Raw genomic sequence first — 19,597 nt, 5'->3', positions numbered from 1 at the left:
AGGAAGTCCCAGTACCAGGTAGCTGTCGCCCCAGCCTCTGCCCACGGGAGGCGGCCTGAGGCCTGAGCAGTGGGTAGCACGGCCAGGCTGGGGGCCGTCTTCTTGGCCCAGCACCCTGTGGAAGACCTCCGGGCACGCTGATCGCTAAAGTCCTCTGGGATGGCGGTGCAAGAATGCAAAGAAGTCCTGTCAGATGAGTGAGGCTGGAGCTCTGTGAGAACATGGCGTCCTATTGCCGGGTTAGGCCTGTCTGTAGGATGCGTATCTCCCACTAGGAAATCTCATGAGGCCTAAAGGAATTGGGGGTGTTTAGTCTAGAGGAGACTGAGGGCTGGCTGTGGGGGGGCCGGCCGGGAGGGGCAGTGCTTGTTCAGGTATGGCTTGGACTTGGAAGACTTCAGAGGGCCCTTCCAGCGGAGTCTGGGTGATTTTTGTCAACAAAGGCTTATTGATTTAGAAGTTGGAGGCACCTCTGAGGTCACCTTGTCTACCACCTCCCCAATTTACAGCTGAGTAAACTGAGGTACAGAGAATGTAAGTGAATCATGAAAGTCAATGGTGGGGCCAGGATTGGAACCCAGTTCCAGCATAATATGGTAGATTTAGAGATGGAAGAGGCTATTTGAGGGGATCCAGGCCTGCCCCCTCATATTATTCTTTGAAGACATGGAGGTCCAGAACACTCCGCTGCTCCACATAATCACTTTTTAATCAGCTGTCTCTGCCTCCTTCAGACAAAAACCAGAGGGAGCAGCTCTGTGCTTCAGACGAGGATTGGCCACCCAGGGCCCTACAAGGGGAGATTCTCCCAGCGGGTCTAAAACGGGCCTGGTGCTGCTCCTCATCGGCCTGAATTCTAGACTGATGGGCAGAGGAGGGAGGCCTGTCCCACCCAAGGCTTGTTGGCCTTTAAGAACAGTGATAACTGCATCTCAAGCTCTGTGAGCTTTACCTAGGGCTGTGAGATGTATGCTGTAACCCTGTGAAGGGAGCGCCCTAAATATCTCCCATTTACAGCAGAGGAGACTGAGGTATACCTGTGTGTGGGGGGGGGGGGGAGGGAGGGAGAGGGAGAGAGGGAAAGAGGGAGAGGGAGAGGGAGAGAGAACAAGCCTTGCCCTGTCTCCCTCTGGAGTGTTTTTGTATTGTTCCCATTCCCCAGCAATCACAAAGCAAAAGGAATCATTAGGATGTGAAGCTCCCTGGGCTCCTGAGAAAGGGCAAAGATGCAGACTGGGAAGGAGGCGGCAGAGATAAGATGGGGGTGGAGAGGCCCTGAACAGCAGGTTCATCCTGGGAATCCTCCAACTGTAGCAGGGCTTTTGTCCTCGGGATATAAATAATCGGAGCGATCTCTTTGTGACCTGGGTAATTTGTTCACCAAAGGCCCCTCTGGGGGCCAAGGCCTTGGGTTTCGCTGACATGCTGGGGACATCAGAGGGATGCTCGCTGCCAGCCCGGGGCCTGGAGCCTTTGACAGCTCCCAGGTGGCTGGAAGGCAGCAGCGATTCCCGATTCTCGTGTGCTGGGGCCTTTCCTGCTTGGCCGGTTCAGCTCTGGGGAGCCTGGGGTGGCCTGATCCAGAGTTGGGGGGCTGGGGGTGAGGATACCCCTGGGCAAGCCCTCCCTCAGTCTTAGAGGGATTGGAGTAAGAAAATGAATGGGGGGGCAGCTAGGTGGCACAGTGAATAAAGCACCAGGCCTGGATTCAGGAGGACCTCAGTTCAAATCCAGCCTCAGACACTTGACACTTACTAGCTGTGTGACCCTGGGCAAGTCACTTAACCCTCATTGCCCCCCCCACAAAAAAAATTATAAAAAAAAATTAAAAAAAAAGAAAGAAAATGAATGGGATCATTTGTTGACCCACAAACAGTTTATTGGATGCCCACACACGCACACCTCCTCTCCCAGACTAGTCCAAGGCATGAGACAAAACTCTGCCCCCTTCTTTGCAATTTCCCTCTGCCTCTGGGAAGATTTGGTGGGGCGGAGGGGACCACAGAGAGGCTTCATCCTTGGGGTCCTTGACAAGCAGCTCCAGGGCATGTGGGTAGAAGCAGTCAGAATTGGTGTTTCGGGTGATGATAACTAGGGTGAGGCCAGCCGAGCTTTGCCCAGGGCGTGAATAGAGAGGTCACGGGCAGCACCATGCAGGGAGGTTTGCCCTGCACAGAGGCGGCAGCCCTGTCCCTGGAGGGTGGCCTTGTACATGGAGGCTTTCTTGCACCCGCCCCCCAGGGACTTCAGCCCTTCCTTCTCTTCCCTTGCTCACCCCCATCTCACTGTCTTCCTCTCTACCCCATGGCCACCTGACCTCCCCTTCATTCACCAGCTTAGCAAGCTGGGTGGCATGGCTGGTATTTCGTTTTCTTCTCACTGGCCACACACCATGTAATTACCCCACTCCTTATCCTTTGTGCAAACACGTTAGGCCCAGCTCTGCCTGAGAGGTGGACAGGGCACCTGCGAGCAAGCTCTGTGCCTCTTCCTCTGTCAGATGGGGATTGCACTTGCCCTTCTTCCTTGGGGATGGCTGCAAGGATCAAAAAATAACAAGGATGAGGGGGAGGAGGAGGAGGACACTGACCATTTACTGAGCTTTTGAAGCTATGCACTTTTCGGTCGTTACTTTATTTGAGAAGGTGGCCGTGAAGATGGGGAGTGAGGGTAGATGCTTATTGTCACCAGGGGAGTTATAGGTCGGGACAATGGCTTCCCTCTGGCTGGGAGAGTGGGGGATCTTCTGTGCTCTCAACAACAGGAGACCCAGATTGTTCCCCAGAACTCCAGAATGTCAGCAAGGGCTGGAAAGGGCCTCAGAGGCCAGGCAGCCCTTGCCAGGTGGAGCCAGGAGTTCTCACCTGGTCCTAGTGGCTCTGTGGGGAGGGATGGTTCACCCCCTCGTGGGGCAGCCATTTCCCATTTTGGGCAGCCCTCCTGGTCAGCAGGTGGCCCCCTGCAGCTGCCCTGTGTGGTTCCCAGATCTGGCCTCTGGGGTCGAACAGCCCAGGCTCATCCTGACCCCTCTTCCACAGGACCATGGTGTGAACGGAACCATGGTGTTCAGACTTGGTGACAGCAGTCATAGCACTGCTCCTCCAGACCCAGGAGCCCTGTATTCTTCAGGGGATCCTTAGACAGCCCAAACCCAGAGCCCTTCCCCGTCCTGCATTCCTCCAGACACTCTGGCTCATCACTGTCCTCCCCCATCTTCTAGGCATCTGATGAGGATGTGGGGCAGGAATTCATGTCGCCCCAGCTCTTGGTGCAACATCCTGTAGTACAAACTGGGATTGCCTCCACGCTCGACTTGTGTTGAGCTTTGAGACCACTAGAAACCTCAGATCATTTTCTATGAAGCTTTTACTATTATTGTCAGTATGATGTTCTAATCTGAAAACGTAGGTAATTAGAGAAACAGGGATGTCAGGCTTCCCCATCCCTGTTCCCTTGCCCTCTTCCCACTGCTCCAGGTATTGCAGGCCTGTCACATAGGCCTTGGGATTAATGTGGGGGGAACTTCCCCCAACAACAAGGGCCATCCAAAAGTGGCTTCCTTTTCCCTAGGGTTCTGTAAGCGAGCGAAGGCTGGCTGATCGGCCGTCAGCATTGTCATACAGAGGGGTGGGTTTCAGCAGACCGCTGCCGAGGTCCCCTCCAGGCCTTGAAGTTCCGTGATTCCTTTTTCTTAACATATGTGGCCAGGGGCACGTCATTTGGCCTCTCTGGGCCTTGGATCCCTCATTCACAGAATGGGAGCATTAGGATCATGGGCTCATCTGTTTGTAGCCGGGAGGGCCCTTAGCAGCCACCTTGTCCGCACGCTCGTCTTACAGGTGAGCAGGGTGAGTCCCGGATTGGGGAAGGGACTTCTCCGTGGCCACAGAGATAGCAGTCCCGGAGGTATTTGCACCATCTCCCCAACAGGGCTGTTCTTGGGAGTCCTACAGATGAAATGCGGGGCAGCGTCATCAAGGCTTTGTCTGCTTCCCTGGCTGAATGAGAGCAAAACCAGATCTTAAGTGTTTGCTCTGAGCCGGGCACCGTACCAGCCATTGGTGGGTAGGTGAGGCGGTTCCTGCCCTCAAGGGCCTTACGTTCCAAGGGGGAGACAACTGGGGTGGGACAAACTTTGTTACCAGGAGCTGTGGGTGTCCTGAAGTGAGAGCCCCTGGTTTTTATCTGTCTCCTCTTCTCACCCACAGGGGTGGCTATCCTTTGGGGCGCTGGCTGGGTCTCCCCTCGGCTACTGTGGACAGAGCCAGCTTCTGCTAAGTGTGGGGTTGGGGAGCAGGGCTCTGGCTGGCTTTGGAAGGCGAGGGAAGGTGGTGTGCTGAGTCCTGGGGAAGTGGGATCCAGGCATGACTCAGGGACAGACAGAGAGAGTGAGACCAGAGCCCAGATCAGTGACATCACAGACCGGCTCGGAGAAGCCTCCATTTTTCTGGCTGTAGCCGCCTGGATGGCATGGAGTGATTTGTTGGCTCCTCTGCCCCAGGGCAGGAACTCTGGGCTCAGGGAGAAGGGATTCAGGTTTTGAGATGGCCTCTGTCTGTCTCTTCTCCCAGAGGCCTGATGTGGTCCTGGCTCTCGTGGGCTGTCCTGAGTCGTGGGGGGAGGGGAGGACGAGGGATTAACCAGATCATAGCTTAGGGCTCACAGGTATCTCAGAAGCTCTCTCCTCCATGCCCCTTATGGAGTCTAAGGTTGAGGCCTGAAAGTCACACAGCTTGGAGATGGGAGGAGTGGGGTGGTGGGTCTGTGGCCCAGGAGCAGGGGAAAGATGCCGTGTATGACCTTATTGCCTGTTTAATGCTCATATTCCCTGGATAGTAAGCCACGTGACCCCCTGACCCTTGCAGGCCAGGGGCTGTGGGGGGAGCATGCCCCTGCCCCCCGGCAGCTCTCTCTATTCGAAGTTGCAGGAGAGATGCTTATTTGCATTGGTGGATGGCATCTCCTCGCTGGGACTTTCCTACACTCATAAAATCACAGATACCATGGGGTCCCCTGGGCCCCAAACGAGGCAGGTTGGGCTGGGCCATCTCTGCAGTCCTGTCTAGTGTGATGTACTGAGGCGAGATTTCATTAACATCAGGTTTCAACCCACTGAGCCTTCTGGCCTATTAAATCCTGCTAGGCTTTCCCTGGATGCCTAGATGGGCCCCCTCGGGTGGGGAGAGGATGAGCAAGAGGGAGAGATGAAGCCAAATTCAGTTCACCAGTGTTTTTGCCGTCCTGGCTTTGGGGGGCACTGTAGGGAGGGTGCTGTGCATATTTGGTGGTCTTGCAGTGTTCCTGGGAGGTAGTGGGCACACTGAACGAGCAAATGATTGAATGAAAAGGCATTTGGTTGTTGAGTCGTGTCTGACTCTTGGTGACCCCATTTGGGGTTTTCTTGGCAGAGACACTGGAGTGGTTTGCCATTTCTTCCTCCAGAAGGCATTTGTGAAGCACTTAATATGTGCCGGCGATCTGCAGCAAGGCAGACGCTGCTCTTGTTAGCTTCCCTTCTAGTAGCCTGTGACAGCCCAACAGAGGCGGCAGTGGCAGATCAGTCAGTGTCCCCATTTCACAGATGGGGAAGTGGACGCCCAGAGAATGCAAGAGCTTTCCTCGTGGCCACACAGCACTAAGCCCTGGAGCTATATGTCTTCCTCCTGCTAGTTTGGCTCCCTGGGATCCCCTCCCTCCATTTACAGAATCTCCCCGACCTGAATATGAGTCTCTCTCTGTGTGTCTAGCACTTAGCGCTGAGCCTGGCATACAGTAGGTGCTTAATGCATGCTTGGGTCTTGAAGCAGATTGAAGAGTGGGAAGATGGGAGGGGGCTCTTCCTCTCCTCTCTGTTCCTCATTTCTCCCCCCAGTTACTGCTTCCAGCCCCGCTCCAGGAGCAGGCCACTTGCCTTCTGGGAGGAGTTGTGGAAGGACCCCTCCTTGGAGTAGGAGAGGAAGGGCACCCTGCCCAGGTGGTGCCCTGCCCCACCCTCTCCTGCTGGTCCTTGAGGGGGTGGGGATGAGGAGAAAGGGTCCTGGGGGGGATTGGGGGGGGGAGTCACTGCTATCAAGCCGGCCCCAGGTCAGAGAGGTGGGCCTGTGCCCTCTCTCTCAGTGAGTCTCTCCTGCGTTTCCATGCTGACCCACCTTGGCTCATTGCCCAAAGCCAAGCATCTCATGTTCCCTGTCTGTGTTGAAATTGGATGAGCCAAGATGGAGACAGATGACCAGGCCCGATACCCTGGAGCCGATGACTTTCTCTTGTAAATTTCCAGTTTGAGGAATGGCCTCGGTGAGGGGCTGGCGGAGGGAGGGGGGGGGGGCAATAGAGCCAAGCTGGAGACACACAAGCGCGGCGTGACGGCTGGTGGCAGGGAAGCTCGCCCTCACTTTGTGCCGCAGCAGATGGAGAGCAGGGACACTGGGCTTTGGAAACCTGAGCCTTTGGCCGCCCATGGAGGGAGGACCAGGCTTTGCCAGGTAAGCCATGTAGATGCTGGCTGTGCCTCACCACCCGGAAAAGGGGAGCCTGACAAACATGAGGATCTTGGATAAGAGGCTGGCGGGGCCTTAGGGAGCATCCCTCCCCATCCCCATTTTACAGATGGGGAAACTGAGGCATAGGGAGCCCAAGTGACTTATCAGAACTTCTTAAAAGGAGGGTTCTCCCTCCCACCCAATGACTGGCATGTCCCAAGTGCTTTTCTTTCTTCTTCTTCTTTTTTTTTTTTTTTTAGTGAGGCAATTGGGGTTAAGTGACTTGCCCAGGGTCACACAGCTAGTAAGTGTTAAGTGTCTGAGGCCGGATTTGAACTCAGGTACTCTTGACTCCAGGGCCAGTGCTCTATCCACTGCGCCATCTAGCTGCCCCCCAAGTGCTTTTACTAAATGCTTGTTGATTGATTATTGATTGATTGATTGGGTTGCCAGAGCCAGGGTGCTCTGCTTGCCTGCCTAACCCTCCTGGATTCTTTTCTCTGCCATCATGGGGCTCACCTGAGCGGCCCCTTGGGTTCTGACTTGGCCTCTCTGAGTGTGTTTCCTCCCCTATAAAATGGGGATCCAGTGTACCTCCCGAGCTTTTGTGAGGAGAAATGACTTTGTCAGTCTCGGAGCCTCTGGATAAAGCCGTACCAATGGGCCTTGTTACTTTTCTCGGGCTTCCTCAGGGCGTGATTACAAGTGGGCTCTGCCTTAGACAAACCTAGTAGACAAAAACTGGGGGGGGGATGGGAGAGGGGGGCACAGGGGCAGGGATTGCGCACTTCACAAAGCCATCCCGATATTCCGTCAGTCTGGAAGTTCACAGGGTCCTGGAAATGTCAGAGGGCATCGAGTCCTGATCTCCCATCTTACAGATGGGAAACTGATGCTTGGAGGTGACCTTCCCAGAGCCACCCAGGGAGTGATATGGCAGAGGAGGGGTCTGACTCCACCCCCTGCACCACGCTGCTTCCCAGGTGCTTCTGGGGGATCCAGGCTCACTGTCACTCATTTATAGAGCACTCTCTGGGTGTTATTTCCTTTGACATTATTGCCCCCATTTTGGGGAGAAGGAAGTTGAAGCTTGGGGGTCATGCTGCTAGCGTGCAGAATTTGAACCTGGGTCTTCCTGAGTCTTGAGGCCAGCTGGAGCCATTGGGTCATGCTGCCTCCGGGGTCTTGGGGCCTAGCTTGGATAGACCCCATTCGCATGCCCCCAAAACTTAGGAGAGTACAGAGTTGTAGATTCGTGTTGAAAGACACCTTGGAGCTGAGCTAGGCCAGCCCTCCCATTGTCGGGGGGAGGGAAGGTGAGGCCCAGAGAGGGCAGATTGCCTCCTCAGGATGCTCAGCTCCTCTGCTCTTGTGGAGGGCCCTTGTCCAGGGTCATGCAGGCTGGCAGGGAGGGAGGAGCAGAGCCCCAAAGTTCATGCTGAGCTGCCTGGGGCAGGTTCCCAATTCAGTTCCACAAACATTAAGCGCCCAGTGTGGACAAGACAAACACAAATCTTGTCCTCAAGGGGGAAGAGGATCTCCTCTTTTCTGAAGCTTGTCAGAGGAATGAGGGCCCCCTAATAGTGGGTGAGATCAGGAGAGGCTTCTCAGAGGAGGTGATGCCTGAGCAGAGCCTCTGAGGAGGAGAGACAGCGCTCGCTCGATGTAGATGAGATGTAGCTTGTGCTAAGATGGGAGATGGGATGTTAGAGACTGGAGATGGAAAGTAGATTGGGGGTGGCGGCAGGGGCCCTCAGCTTGGCTTGGAGCCGTCTGGGAAGCCTTCCTAGGAGGGTGGCATCGGAGCTGGGCCTTGCTTCCTAATTGATGTGGGGCTTGCATATGAGATGTTTGTTTGGATCTCCTCGCACCCAGGACTGTGTGTGTATGTATGTGTGTGTGTGTGACATAAAGGGTGTGTTGTGGGGGGAGACAGTCTTGCCCTTGCTTGTATTGATTCCACTCCAGAATCCAGTTTTCACCTGGCTCGTGTAAACTCTTCAAGGAATTCCCGGTGACTTGTTGTTGTGCACGTGAGTGCCACTTGCTCGCTCGGGGTTTATCTTCTGACAGTCTGATTATTAATTCAGAAGCTTGCCTAGCGATACGCAAATATCAGTGTCATCACGGATTAGTTCCAAGAAAATTTTAAGCATGTGTTGGTGAAGACATCTCCATTATCATGTCATCATAAGCCTGGTGTGTGGGACTGGGGTGCTCAGCCACATGCTGGAAGGTTTCTTCTGCGCCCATATTTAGGTAGGGCTGTGTGTGTGTGTGTGATATCTCCTCCTCTTTAAGACAATTCCAGGCCTGTAGTAATTAAATCTGCAGTTAGGGGGGGGGGTCCCCACCTTGCACTAATGTGGGGATGTATTGATTTTTCTGCATGGGGAGCTCAGAAAATCCCCTTCTGCTGTCAGGAGGTGCGTGTGCACTTGGCTCCTGCAGAAAGGCTTTGGTGAAGGGGGGGGGCGGGGGGGGGAGTGGGGGGGAGTGGGGGGGATGACACCCAGCCGGGCTGTCTCTATCTAATGGAGCTATGATTTCCTCTAGCATGGCGTCTCCCTGTGCCAGTGCACGTTGGCACCTGGCCTGCAGTGTAGAGTTACCTGGAGCTGGGAAAGGGTCCCAGAGCTGGCTCCGGGCCTCCTCTGCCACTGGGGGGGTCTCCCCGGGGACTCCAGCACATGTATGAGTGGAGATCCTTGGAGAGCTAGCGTCCTAATGGAGAGGAGTGCAGGCTTAGCCGCCTGCCTCACCTACATTATGTTAGGGGAGGGGGAGAATGGGAAGAAACGCAGGCATATAGATAGATTCGGGGCAGGAAGGGATGTCAGAGCCGTGTAGTCCAACCCCACCATGGGCCAGTTAACTGAGGCTTTTGGAGGGGATGCCTAAGGCCACACAGTAGTGTCAGGTACGATTTGAACCCAGGACCCGTGCTTCCCCCTCCCCAACCCACCCCAGGACCATTATCAGCTTCTGTGGGGGGTGGGGTTGGGAAAGGGAGGGAAGAGAGCTGCTCTTTTTATCCACTTCAAATAGAAGGAATGGGAGGCTCAGGACGTGGGGGAAGGCTGCCTGACCATTGCATGCCCTCTGGGGGCCTCAGTTTCCTCATCGCCCTCTGTTTTTCATCTCCACTTTATCCTGCCTGGAGGTTTTTTGGTCCGTAGTTGTTTGCATGTTGTCTCCCCTGTTAGACTGCTTGAAGGCAGGGGCTGTCCTTGACCTTTCTTTATGCCCCCCAGCACATAGTAGGAGCTTAATAAATGCTTACTGACTGATTGACTAATAGGGGATCAAACCAGATAATGTATGTGGAGCACCACTTCAAGGTCTGTTCGTGTTATATTCCTGACTCCCAGGTCCAGTGCTCCATACCCCGGCTGGAGTTGGGATGTGGGGAGATAGAAGCACTGAGCAAAATCTGCTAGTGGGTCGTAAAGCCAGAGTAATGGGACTTGGGAACTGTGGGCCACTGGACTAACCCCAACCAGCCGGCCATCCTCTCTGGGTCATGGATGACGAGGTTCTTGTGGGGAATAGGAGGTGGAGAATGAGGACACCTGGGTCCGTGCTCCGAAGCTGTGACAACTCACAGCTCACTCTGGCCTTGCCCTCTCTTGGTGAGCCTCAGTTTCTCCATCTGTAAATGGACGGAGATCACAGGAGTATTGATTTAGAACTGCGTAGGACACCCACACCCATGGCATTCCACACTCTACTTTTACAGATGGGGAAGCCAAGGTAAAGAGCAGTTCAGGGGCGCTCAGTGTCACAAAGCGCACAGGCTTATGAGCAAGGATTGTAACCCCAATCTTCCTCTCCGGTATGTGCTCAAAGATGATTGCTAAGGCTTCTTCCTGCTCTGAGATTGTGCATCTCTCTAAAGAGGCATGTTTCTCCTTTTCTCTCTTTGGGAGAATGTGGGAGCTTAGATTTAGAACTGAGAGGGACCTTCCAGAGCTGAGACCTGGAGAGGGAGGGCGTCTGGGAGTTCACAGGCTCCTGGGCCAGCAGCTGGGAGGGGGCTTGGGACCTCAGTCTTAGAGCCAGAGGGGGCTTGGGAGGGGTATCGTCTTTCAGATGAAGAAACTGAACCCCACAAAGAGGCAGTCAGGTGAAGAGGCCCGGCTCGGATCCAGAGCTTTCTTCCCCGTACCTGATGGATTCCAGGACTGTCAGGATGATGGTTGGGGGAGATCATCATGTCTTCCATTTGTGCCAAAAGGGGGAGGACAAAAGCCTTGCAGTGACTCAGTTTTCCCAGACTCCCTCTGCCCCCTGCTCCCCATCCTGCTGAGGCTCAAACCCCAGGGCCATCTCCCTTCCCCCGAAGCAGAGCCCCTACAAGACCAGGCGAGACTGAGGGAGGCAGCCAAGCGTCTTCGTTGAGATTGTTCCTTGGGCCCGCTGACGGGTGTCTTTGGGGTCCTTTGGAAGGAAGCCGAGAGCTCGTTTACCATAAGCCCTTTCCTTCACAGAGGAGAGCGCCGAGGTCCAGAGGGAGGGGAGCGGCTTGTGTCATGTCCAGCCGTCCTAGGAGGAAACGGTGGATGTGGCTGCTCTCCAGACAGGCTGACCCTGAAGATGGGAAACTCACACTTCAACTTCCCCAAAGCTGCCACAGCGTCTTAGCTTCCAAAATGAAACGGACTTGTGATGGATGGGTGTTTGCCACTGAGAAACGGTCTCTTGGAAGGTTCTTCCCAAACTAGAGTTTGGGGGAAGAAAATTTAGGTAGAAGAAAAATTGCAGGCCCCCGAGGGCAGGGCCTGCTTTGCCCAGGCCGGTGCTTCGCCTGGTCAGCTCTTGTTCAGTTGTGGGTCTGAATCTGGGAAGAGCAGTAGAGGGAAGGAAGGAAACAGACCTGTATTAAATGTCCACTCTGTGCCAGGCACGGTGCTAAGCGCTTTACAGACGGGATCTCATGGGATCCTCATCTGTAGAATGGGGATAATCTCCAGCCAGTCAAGGGGAGTGTCTGGGCGGCAGCCTTATTCTGGTTATTTATCTCTCCCCTCTTTGGAAATTGGGATTAAGATCCCAGTTCACGCTGACCTCAAGGGGGATGAAGCAATCAGGAAAATCGAGTGGTGGGAAGACCTGGGCTGGGATCCCTCCTCTGGGACTCTGAGCAGGTCGGGGTCATAAGCTTGTACCTGGACAGGACCTCAGAGGCCAGCCTCCTCCTTGGACAGAGGAGGAAACGGAGGTCCCAGCGGTTAAGTGACTGCTGAGAGTCCCAGAGATGGCAAGGAGCAGAAGCAGGTTTCTGATGCCTTCTCACTGGGGATCCCGTGGTCCTCTTCCCAGGGTCCCTCTGCCTTATTTCCAGGAACATCATTTTCTGCATCTGTAAGAGGCCAAGAGTTAGCTTCGCACAATGCCTGGTGCTTAATAAGTGCTTATGCCTTCTTTCATTCATCTGCCTTCCTCATAAAACTGTTGTGAGCCTCAGATGAGATCTGAGGTAAAGAGATTTGCAAAATCTCAAAGCACAGTAGAAGTGTCAGCTCTTAAGGTGGCCCAGTGGATAGAGCATGGGGCCTAGAGGCAGGAAGATGAGTTCAAATCTAGCCTCAGACATATATTAGCAAGTCACTTAACTTCTGTCTGTCTCCTTTTCCTCATAAGTAAAATGTATGTGATAATAGCACTTACCTTGCAGGGTTATTGTGAGGGTCAAATGAGTTCATAATTGTATACTGCTTAGCGCAGTGCCTGGTACCACATAGTAGGCACAATATAAATGCTAGCTTTTATTATTGTTGTTGCTGTTACTACTACTGCTACCACCACCACTTGAACTAAGGCAGTACAGAATGCTATTCTTGAGACCTCCCCATTATTCCTTCCTCTTCCCACATACGTGCGGTGCTATAGACCAGAACAGAATTAGGTGTTGCCTCTATAGAGAAACCAGTCATGGCCTCATGTCATTATCCTTTTTGTTATTATCATTATTTAGAGTCAGAAGAGGCCCCGTAGCTGCTGAGTCCCAAACCCTCACTTTAAGGTGTCGTGCCCAAGTGATCCTGGTCCCATTTCTAGCGCCCTGCCCACTGCACTGCGCAGCCTCTAGTTTTTTCCATTGGAGCTTGGCTGAGATTGCCCGTGAGTTTTTAATCCTGAGTCCCCTGTGTCCTAACATCATAATTGACATTACTCCCTGCTCTCCTGACTCCCAACCGCACCAGTAAGCTGACAGAACGAGGCCTGGACAAAGGGTCTTGCTAAATAGTGCTTCGGTTAGAGAAGGAAATTGACTTTATTAATGAGCACATCTGTGGGGCCACAAGGGATCTGGAGTCCTGCCAGGGGGGCCTCTTGGAGGGGGCCAGGCCCAGGCTGGGGCCCTGTACTCCTGGCAGGTGTGGGAGACGGTCCATTCTTCCCTTCTGGGAAAGTCGGCTGAGGTTCTGGCCTTTTCCCACGTGGAGGCCTGGGCCAGGAGCCACTGCCGGTTTGGAATGTGTGGAGCACCTCGGGCTGGCCGGATCTGGATCAGGCGGTGGGAAAAGAGCCGGGGGTTCTTGCCGAAGTGTTTTGGAGGGAACCTCTGAGCAGCCGAGGGCCAGCTTCTATGGGCTGTCGCACTGGAATTTCAGTGGGGAAAAGGAAGTTAGAAACGGCCATGGAGAAATCAGACTTTTATTTTTATTTGTTGTTTTTGGCCTGGGTTATGAAACTTTAAAATTAACTAGCGTAACTAGCAACGACCCTTCTGGAAGAGTTGGGTGCGGGAAGCTTGTGTAACTGGCCCCTTGTCTTTGGACAGAGGGGCTGGGTCAAGTGGGGGTGGGGGGGAGACATAAATTAATTTGGGCAATTCCTGATAACTGAAGCTCCTTTTGGGGTCCTGCACCCGCTTCCGCCTGTATGCCCCTTCTCTTCCTTTCTAGTGACCGGGGCACTTACATAGGAGGGACGATGTTAGGAACAGAAATAGGAGGGGCAGAGGGACACGGGTGAATGGCCTGGAACCTGGGTTCGGATCCTGGCTTTGCAGCCTGCTCCCTGCCTGGCCCTGGACAGTGCCTTCCCTCGTCCGGGCCTTGGCATATAAGGAAGGGGCTGGACCAGCTGGGTGGCCTCAGCTTCCTCCCAGCCCCAGATCTGTGACTCTGGGACCTCCCTGGGCACGTTTGCTCACCTCTGACAGGAAGGGATTGAACTCGATGGCCTTTCAAGGTCCTTCTGGCTCCTGGGATATTTGGGGCAGAGATGAGGGAATGCCCAGGGAAAGCTCTTCTTGGTTTCCATTAGTTGACGGCACTAGGGGGTGGGGGAAGAGGGGGGGGGCATGGTTGCTGCCTTCAAGTATTCACCATCTTCACCAGATCAGAGAAGTGGAGCTTGGAGGGGCCACCTGACTCCCCATGTTACAGACGAGGAAGATGAGGCCTAGGATGGGGAGGTGACTTACCCAAGGTCACACAAGGCAGTAAGTGACAGAGCCTGGGATTTGAACCCTGGTCCTCACATTCCAGTGCCTGTGCAAAGTTAAATTGGCCCTCGGTTTTCTGGGCCTATACCCCCAGCCTCAGGGCCCCTGAAGGATGTGCTGCTTGCTGGTTGGGTTGGCAGTATTGTGCACAGAGCGTGGACGTGGCCTCAGAAGATCTGGCTCCGACCTGGCTCTGAGTTCCTGCTCTGCTCAAGCTGACTGTGGTGTCTGGGACAAGTCATTTACCTCATGGGGCTTCCATGTCTCCATTTCTGAAAGGGGCGAGTTAGACCCCAAATCCTTTGTGTTTTGTACATACTTTCCGCCAACACATTGTTTTCCCTGATGAAGTAACATAAGCTCCTTGAGGACTGGCATTGTTTGGTTGGGTTTGGGCTTTTGGTCTTTGTGTTCCTTGGGCTTAACATGGTGCCTGATGCCTGGTGCCCGGAGGAGGGGCTCCTAGTTGTCTGATTTGTCTCCCTGGCTCTTAGCACAGTGCTTGGCGCGCAGTAGGAGCTTCATAATTGATTATTGATTGATTGGTTGAGGGTATGGCCTTCCCTCCCTCCATCCCTCGCTGCCTTCTGAAGTAGAATGTAGTGTGTGTGCGTGAGTGTGTGTGTATATGCACGTGTGAGTGTGTGTGTGTGTGCCCTACACTGCCCTTCTCCCTTTCTCGTCGTTCCTCCTTTCTCCCCTCACCATATTAGACAGCCCCCTGGTTTATCAGCCTCAGGGGCTAGCAGAGGGTGAGAGAGCCTGTGGACAGTTCCGCTTGTCACCCAGGTCTGAAAAATGGCAGTGACCCTGAGCCCACACGGTTTTCTCTCCATTAGGCCCTAGGCTCTCCTGGTTTCCCAACTCTTCAGTGTTTGCCTCTCCGTTCCTCTTTATCTCAGAGCAGCGAGGTGACCTGCTGAGGGCTGCCCCACAAGCAGACTGCCAAAGCAAGGCCAGGGTGCAGGCCTTCCGACCCCTGGCCCTGGGTTCTCTCCAGGTCCTTGGCTGTGGCCTGAGGAGAGGAAAGCTCTTTGGTTGTCGGCCTCCCAGACGCGTCTGTCAGATGCCCGTTTGTGGGAGTCCTTGCTGCAGGGGCAGCAGATGCTCCATTTGAACTCTGCCCTGATCCTTTGGAAAGCCCCTGCTTGGGCCCTACGCTAATGGGAGGCTGGGCATTAGGTGACGTCTGGGTTGGGAGGTGGCAGTAGATTGGAGAGTGGGGGGAAGGGGAGAGGGAGAGAAAGGGAGATGGACAGACAGACTGACAGACACGTGGGACCTTCCCTGCTGGGAGAAGGGCTGTTCTAAGAGACGGACCCCTTGCTGACCCCTGTTCCCTGTACCTCCTAACCTTGGGCAAGCAGCTTCTTTTGTCTAGAGAGATGACTTCCTAATTACTGGGGAAATACTGGCAGATCTGCTTGTGCCCTGGCTTCCAGGTGTTGAGAAGAGCCTCTTGGTAGCATCGGAAGGTATAGGGAGGCCCGGGGAGGTGCTCGGAGTGCCCAGGGTCTCACGACAGATGTATGCATGAGGGGAAGTAGGTCTCAGCTTCCTTTCCTGGGCTTAGGACTTGGTGGCCATCTGCTGTGCTCTTCCTTCTTAAATTGTAAGCTCCTTGAGAGCAGGGACAGTTTTCCTTTTGTCTTTGTATCTCTGGTGCCTAGCACAGTGCCCGGCATATATTTGGTATTTAGTAAATGCTTGTTGATTGACTTACTGATTGAATGATCTCGAGGAGTAAAAACCGTTCATTCTCAACCACTCTTTGGGTGAGGGACAGGGGGGCTGTGTGTATGTGTGTGAGTGGGTGGGTAGTAGGGTGGAGTTCCTGAGCTGTGGTCAGCATTATATTCAATATGCCTCTTGTCTTTCCTGTCCCTCACAGGTGCCATGTGACCAGGGAGGCACACAGATGATGTAGAGATTTTCTTGGATCCCAGACAAAGATTGAGAGAGAACCAGACATCAAAAGGGGGAGAAGTGGTCCTGAGCCTCCTGTCACCATGTCTGGATCAGCCCAGCCCGTGACGCAGACCTGGAGATCCTCGGAGCCCCGCTACCCTCCTCATGCCATTTCTTACCCAGTCCAGATTGCCCGGCCACATTCAGTAAGTGACCTATTTTAGGGCTGGGTGGTCTCTTGGCTTCTGTGTCATTCCCACCCCTGCCCCACTTTTCACCATATTCATAGGTGGTGATGTGATTGCTATGGGCCAGGGAAGCCACTTGGGTGTTCTCATTGGGGCCAGGGGCTCTGGGCTAGGGTGGTCTTGGCTAGATCTGAGATGGGTTGGTGAGGTTAAAAATATATTTTTTGATATTTGTTTTTTTTGGGGGGGCAGAGCAGGGAGGGTTAAGTGACTTGCCCAAGGCCACACAGCTAGTAAGTGTCAAGTATCTGAGGCTGGATTTGAACTCAGGTCCTCCTGAATCCAGAGCTCATGCTTTATCCACTGCACCACCTAACTGCCCTCCAAAATATATATTTTTAATTGCTATCTTTTGTTTTTGTATCACCTTTACTTTTGAATATATCTCTTCTCTCCTACTCAAGAGCCATCCTTTATAAAGAATAAAAAAAAATGCACATTAAGCAAATAAACCCATAAGACCATTCTTGCAGCATATTCTGCTCTCCCAACCCATAGTTCCCCACCTCTGCAAAGAAGGGACAGGGTGGAGTACCTTCCCGTATTTCTTCTTGGGGGTCAACCTTGGTCATTATAATTATATAGCGTCCAGTTTTTCTTCTTATTTTTCTGTTTACATTATTGTAGTCATATACATATCTTGTAGTGGAACATACAGCTAGGCCTCAATTAGTGCAGATAAGAATCCCTTAGAGTGGCCACATATGCACTGCATATTTCTATTGGGTTGGACCCAATGACCATGTTTTACATAACCATCTCTTCAGATGTTGCAAATTCAAATACACAGGAGCACTTCAGGGGATTTTTACTGCTAATCTGGACCTGCCTGTTTTCTGTTTTCCTGGTTCTGTTTATTTTTTTATTTTGATTTTTTTGGTGAGGCAATTGGGGTCAAGTGACTTGCCCAGAGTCACACAGCTAGTAAGTGTGAAGGGTCCAAGGCCGGATTTGAACTCAGGTACTCCTGAATCTAGGGCCAGTGCTCCATCCACTGCACCATCTAGCTGCCCCAGTTCTGTTTATTTTTACTTTGCATAAGTTCATGTAAATCTTTCCATCCCCCATATTCTTTATATTTCTTTGTAATTTCTTACAGTCCAGCAATATTCTAATACATTCATGTATCATAATTTGTTTAGTCATTCCCCATTTGATGGGCATTTATTTAATTTCCACTTCTTTGCCACTATAAAAGGTGTCCCTATAAATATTTTGGTGCATATTGGACTTTTCTATCTTTTGATTTCCTTAGGGTAAGTGCCTAGTAGTGGTATCTCTGGATATAATAATAATAATAGATAATAATAGCTGCTAATATTTATCTAGGCCTTATATGCCAGGCACTGAGCTAAGTGTTTTACAATTATTATTTCATTTAGTCCTCATAAAAACCCTGGGAGGTATAGGTGCTTTTATTCCTATTTTATACAAGAGGAAAATGAGGCAAACAAAGGTTAAGTGGCTTGCCCAAAGTCACATGGCTAGTTAGTGTCTGAATCTGGATTTGAACTCAGGTCTTGCTGATTCCAGACCTGGTGCACTATCCATTGCACCTGCCCTCAGGATCAAAAGGTATGGACATTTTAGTCACTTAAAAAAAAAGCATAATTTCAAATTGCTTTCCAGAGTCATTGGACTAATTCGTTGCTCTCCTGAGTGTTTTACTGTGCCTCCACCATTGACTATTCCCATTTTTTTCTGCCTTTGTCAGTTTGTTGGGTGAGAGGTAAAATTTTGATGGGCATTTCTTTTCTTATGAGTGATTTGAGGCAGCCTCATGTGATTGTTCATAGTTTGAATAAATTCCTTTGAGGACTGTTTCTTCATCTCTTTTGCCCACTGACCATTTGGAGAATCACCTTTGGTCTCAGATATTTGTCTTAGTGCCCCTTATTTCTTGGATATCGGATGCTTATCAGAGACTTTTGATGCAAAATTTCTTTTCTCAGTTGATCACTCCCAATCAACAGCTTTCTTTCTTACACTGGCTGCATTAATATTGTTTATGCAAATTTTAGGACAAAAGTCCCTCAGTTACATGTAATCAAGGCTGTCTGTTTCATCTCTTTTACTTGCCTCTCTCCCGTGTATTTGGTTAAGAATCCCTTGCCATAGCTATAAAAGGTCCCTGATCTGCTTCTCTTCCACTCTTCTGATGGTGTGATCTTTTCCTCTTTAGGTCGCTTACACATTCTGAACGAGTTGTGGCAGATGGTGTAGTGTGTTGGTCTAGATGTAATTTCTGTCATATTGCTGTCCAGTTTTCCAAGTTCTTGTCAAATAGAGAGTTCATCTTCAAGGAATTTAAGGTTGCAGGCTTGTCCAGCAGGTGGCTATTGAGCAGTTGATGTAAAATATCTCTAGCGTCGCCTCTTGTTCCCCGTGCCTCAGTTTCCTTCTTTGTAAGGTGAAGGGGTTGGGTTAAATGGCCTTCTGAGGTTCCTTCCAGCTCTTCTTCTATGATTGCCTGATTAAACTCCTCTCCTCCTTGAGTCTCAACTCTGCCACTTCTCCCTAGATGGGCCCCAGGTGCCCATGTGGTGTAAGATGGGCAGAGGTGGTAGAGGAGAAGCTCTTGGGGTTTTGATTTAGAATTGTCCAGGGAGACAAGGAGGGAATGGTTTGGGGGAGGGAGCCTTGGGCTTGGCCACAAGGGCGGGGCTTCTGGGTGCTGCCTGGCATCCACTGGGAGATGGGAGATGAGAGCCTCAGCCTGAGCCCCACTTGGGTGTTCTGTCGGGCTTGGCTGTGTATTTCAGGAGCACACTCTGTTTCCTCCTGTCACCCCCTGCAGGGTGTTCTGGGGACAACTCTCGGTCTGACTCACTTGGGGTCAGGGAGTGAGAGCCTGATGCAGCCTGTCGTTGTGCCTGCGTGTCTGCTCTGGGCTGCTCTGGTGTCCTTGGGGGCTAGCCTGCTGGTCTGGTTTTGAGTCGTCCAGAGCCCCCATTTCCTGTCTGTCACCAGAGATGGAGGCTTCTCATTTCTTCTCTTGGGTTGTGTTTCTCTAGATCAGTGGATGGGGATGAGATTCAGAGACAGAGACAAAGGCAGAGGGAGGGATGGATGGAGGGGGATGGATGGATGGATAGAGAGAGGGATGGATGGAGGGATGGATAGAGGGAGGGAGGGGGATGGATGGATGGATGGATGGAGGGGGATAGAGGGATGGACGGATGGACGGATGGAGGGAGTGAACATTCATTAAACACTACTTGTCAGGCACTGTGCACTGTGAGCACTGGAAATACAAATCCAAGCCGGCCTGGGTAGTTCCTCTCCTCAGGGAGCTTACATTCCAATGGAGGAAACCCAGACTTGAAGGGGAACTGGGAGGGGTGGGAGGAGGAAGCCCCCGATGAGCCAGCGAGGCCTGGAGAGTGAGTCACACAGGGAAGGAATGGCCTGGGCCCTTGGGAATGATCAGGAGACTTAAAAAATATAAAATTAGTTTTTTTTTAAGCAAACATCTGTTCGGAGTAGGGCTGCTTAAACTTTTCCCA

General features: G+C 52.4%; 1 protein-coding gene across 1 annotated transcript in view; it reads left to right on the top strand.

Moving 5' to 3' along the window:
* The window catches only part of NCOR2 (nuclear receptor corepressor 2), a 267,801-nt gene that overhangs the window by 14,389 nt on the left and 233,815 nt on the right, over positions 1-19,597 (top strand). Inside the window, 1 exon segment of the mRNA XM_043990128.1 lies at positions 15,827-16,049. Within this exon segment, the coding sequence (XP_043846063.1) occupies positions 15,945-16,049 (105 nt within the window). The 5' untranslated portion in view covers positions 15,827-15,944.

Source organism: Dromiciops gliroides, chromosome 1 (assembly GCF_019393635.1).
Source record: "Dromiciops gliroides isolate mDroGli1 chromosome 1, mDroGli1.pri, whole genome shotgun sequence".
NCBI classification, from domain to species: Eukaryota; Metazoa; Chordata; class Mammalia; order Microbiotheria; family Microbiotheriidae; genus Dromiciops; species Dromiciops gliroides.
Note: the sequence above shows the minus strand (reverse complement) of the source record. Positions and strands in the feature narration are given on the sequence as shown.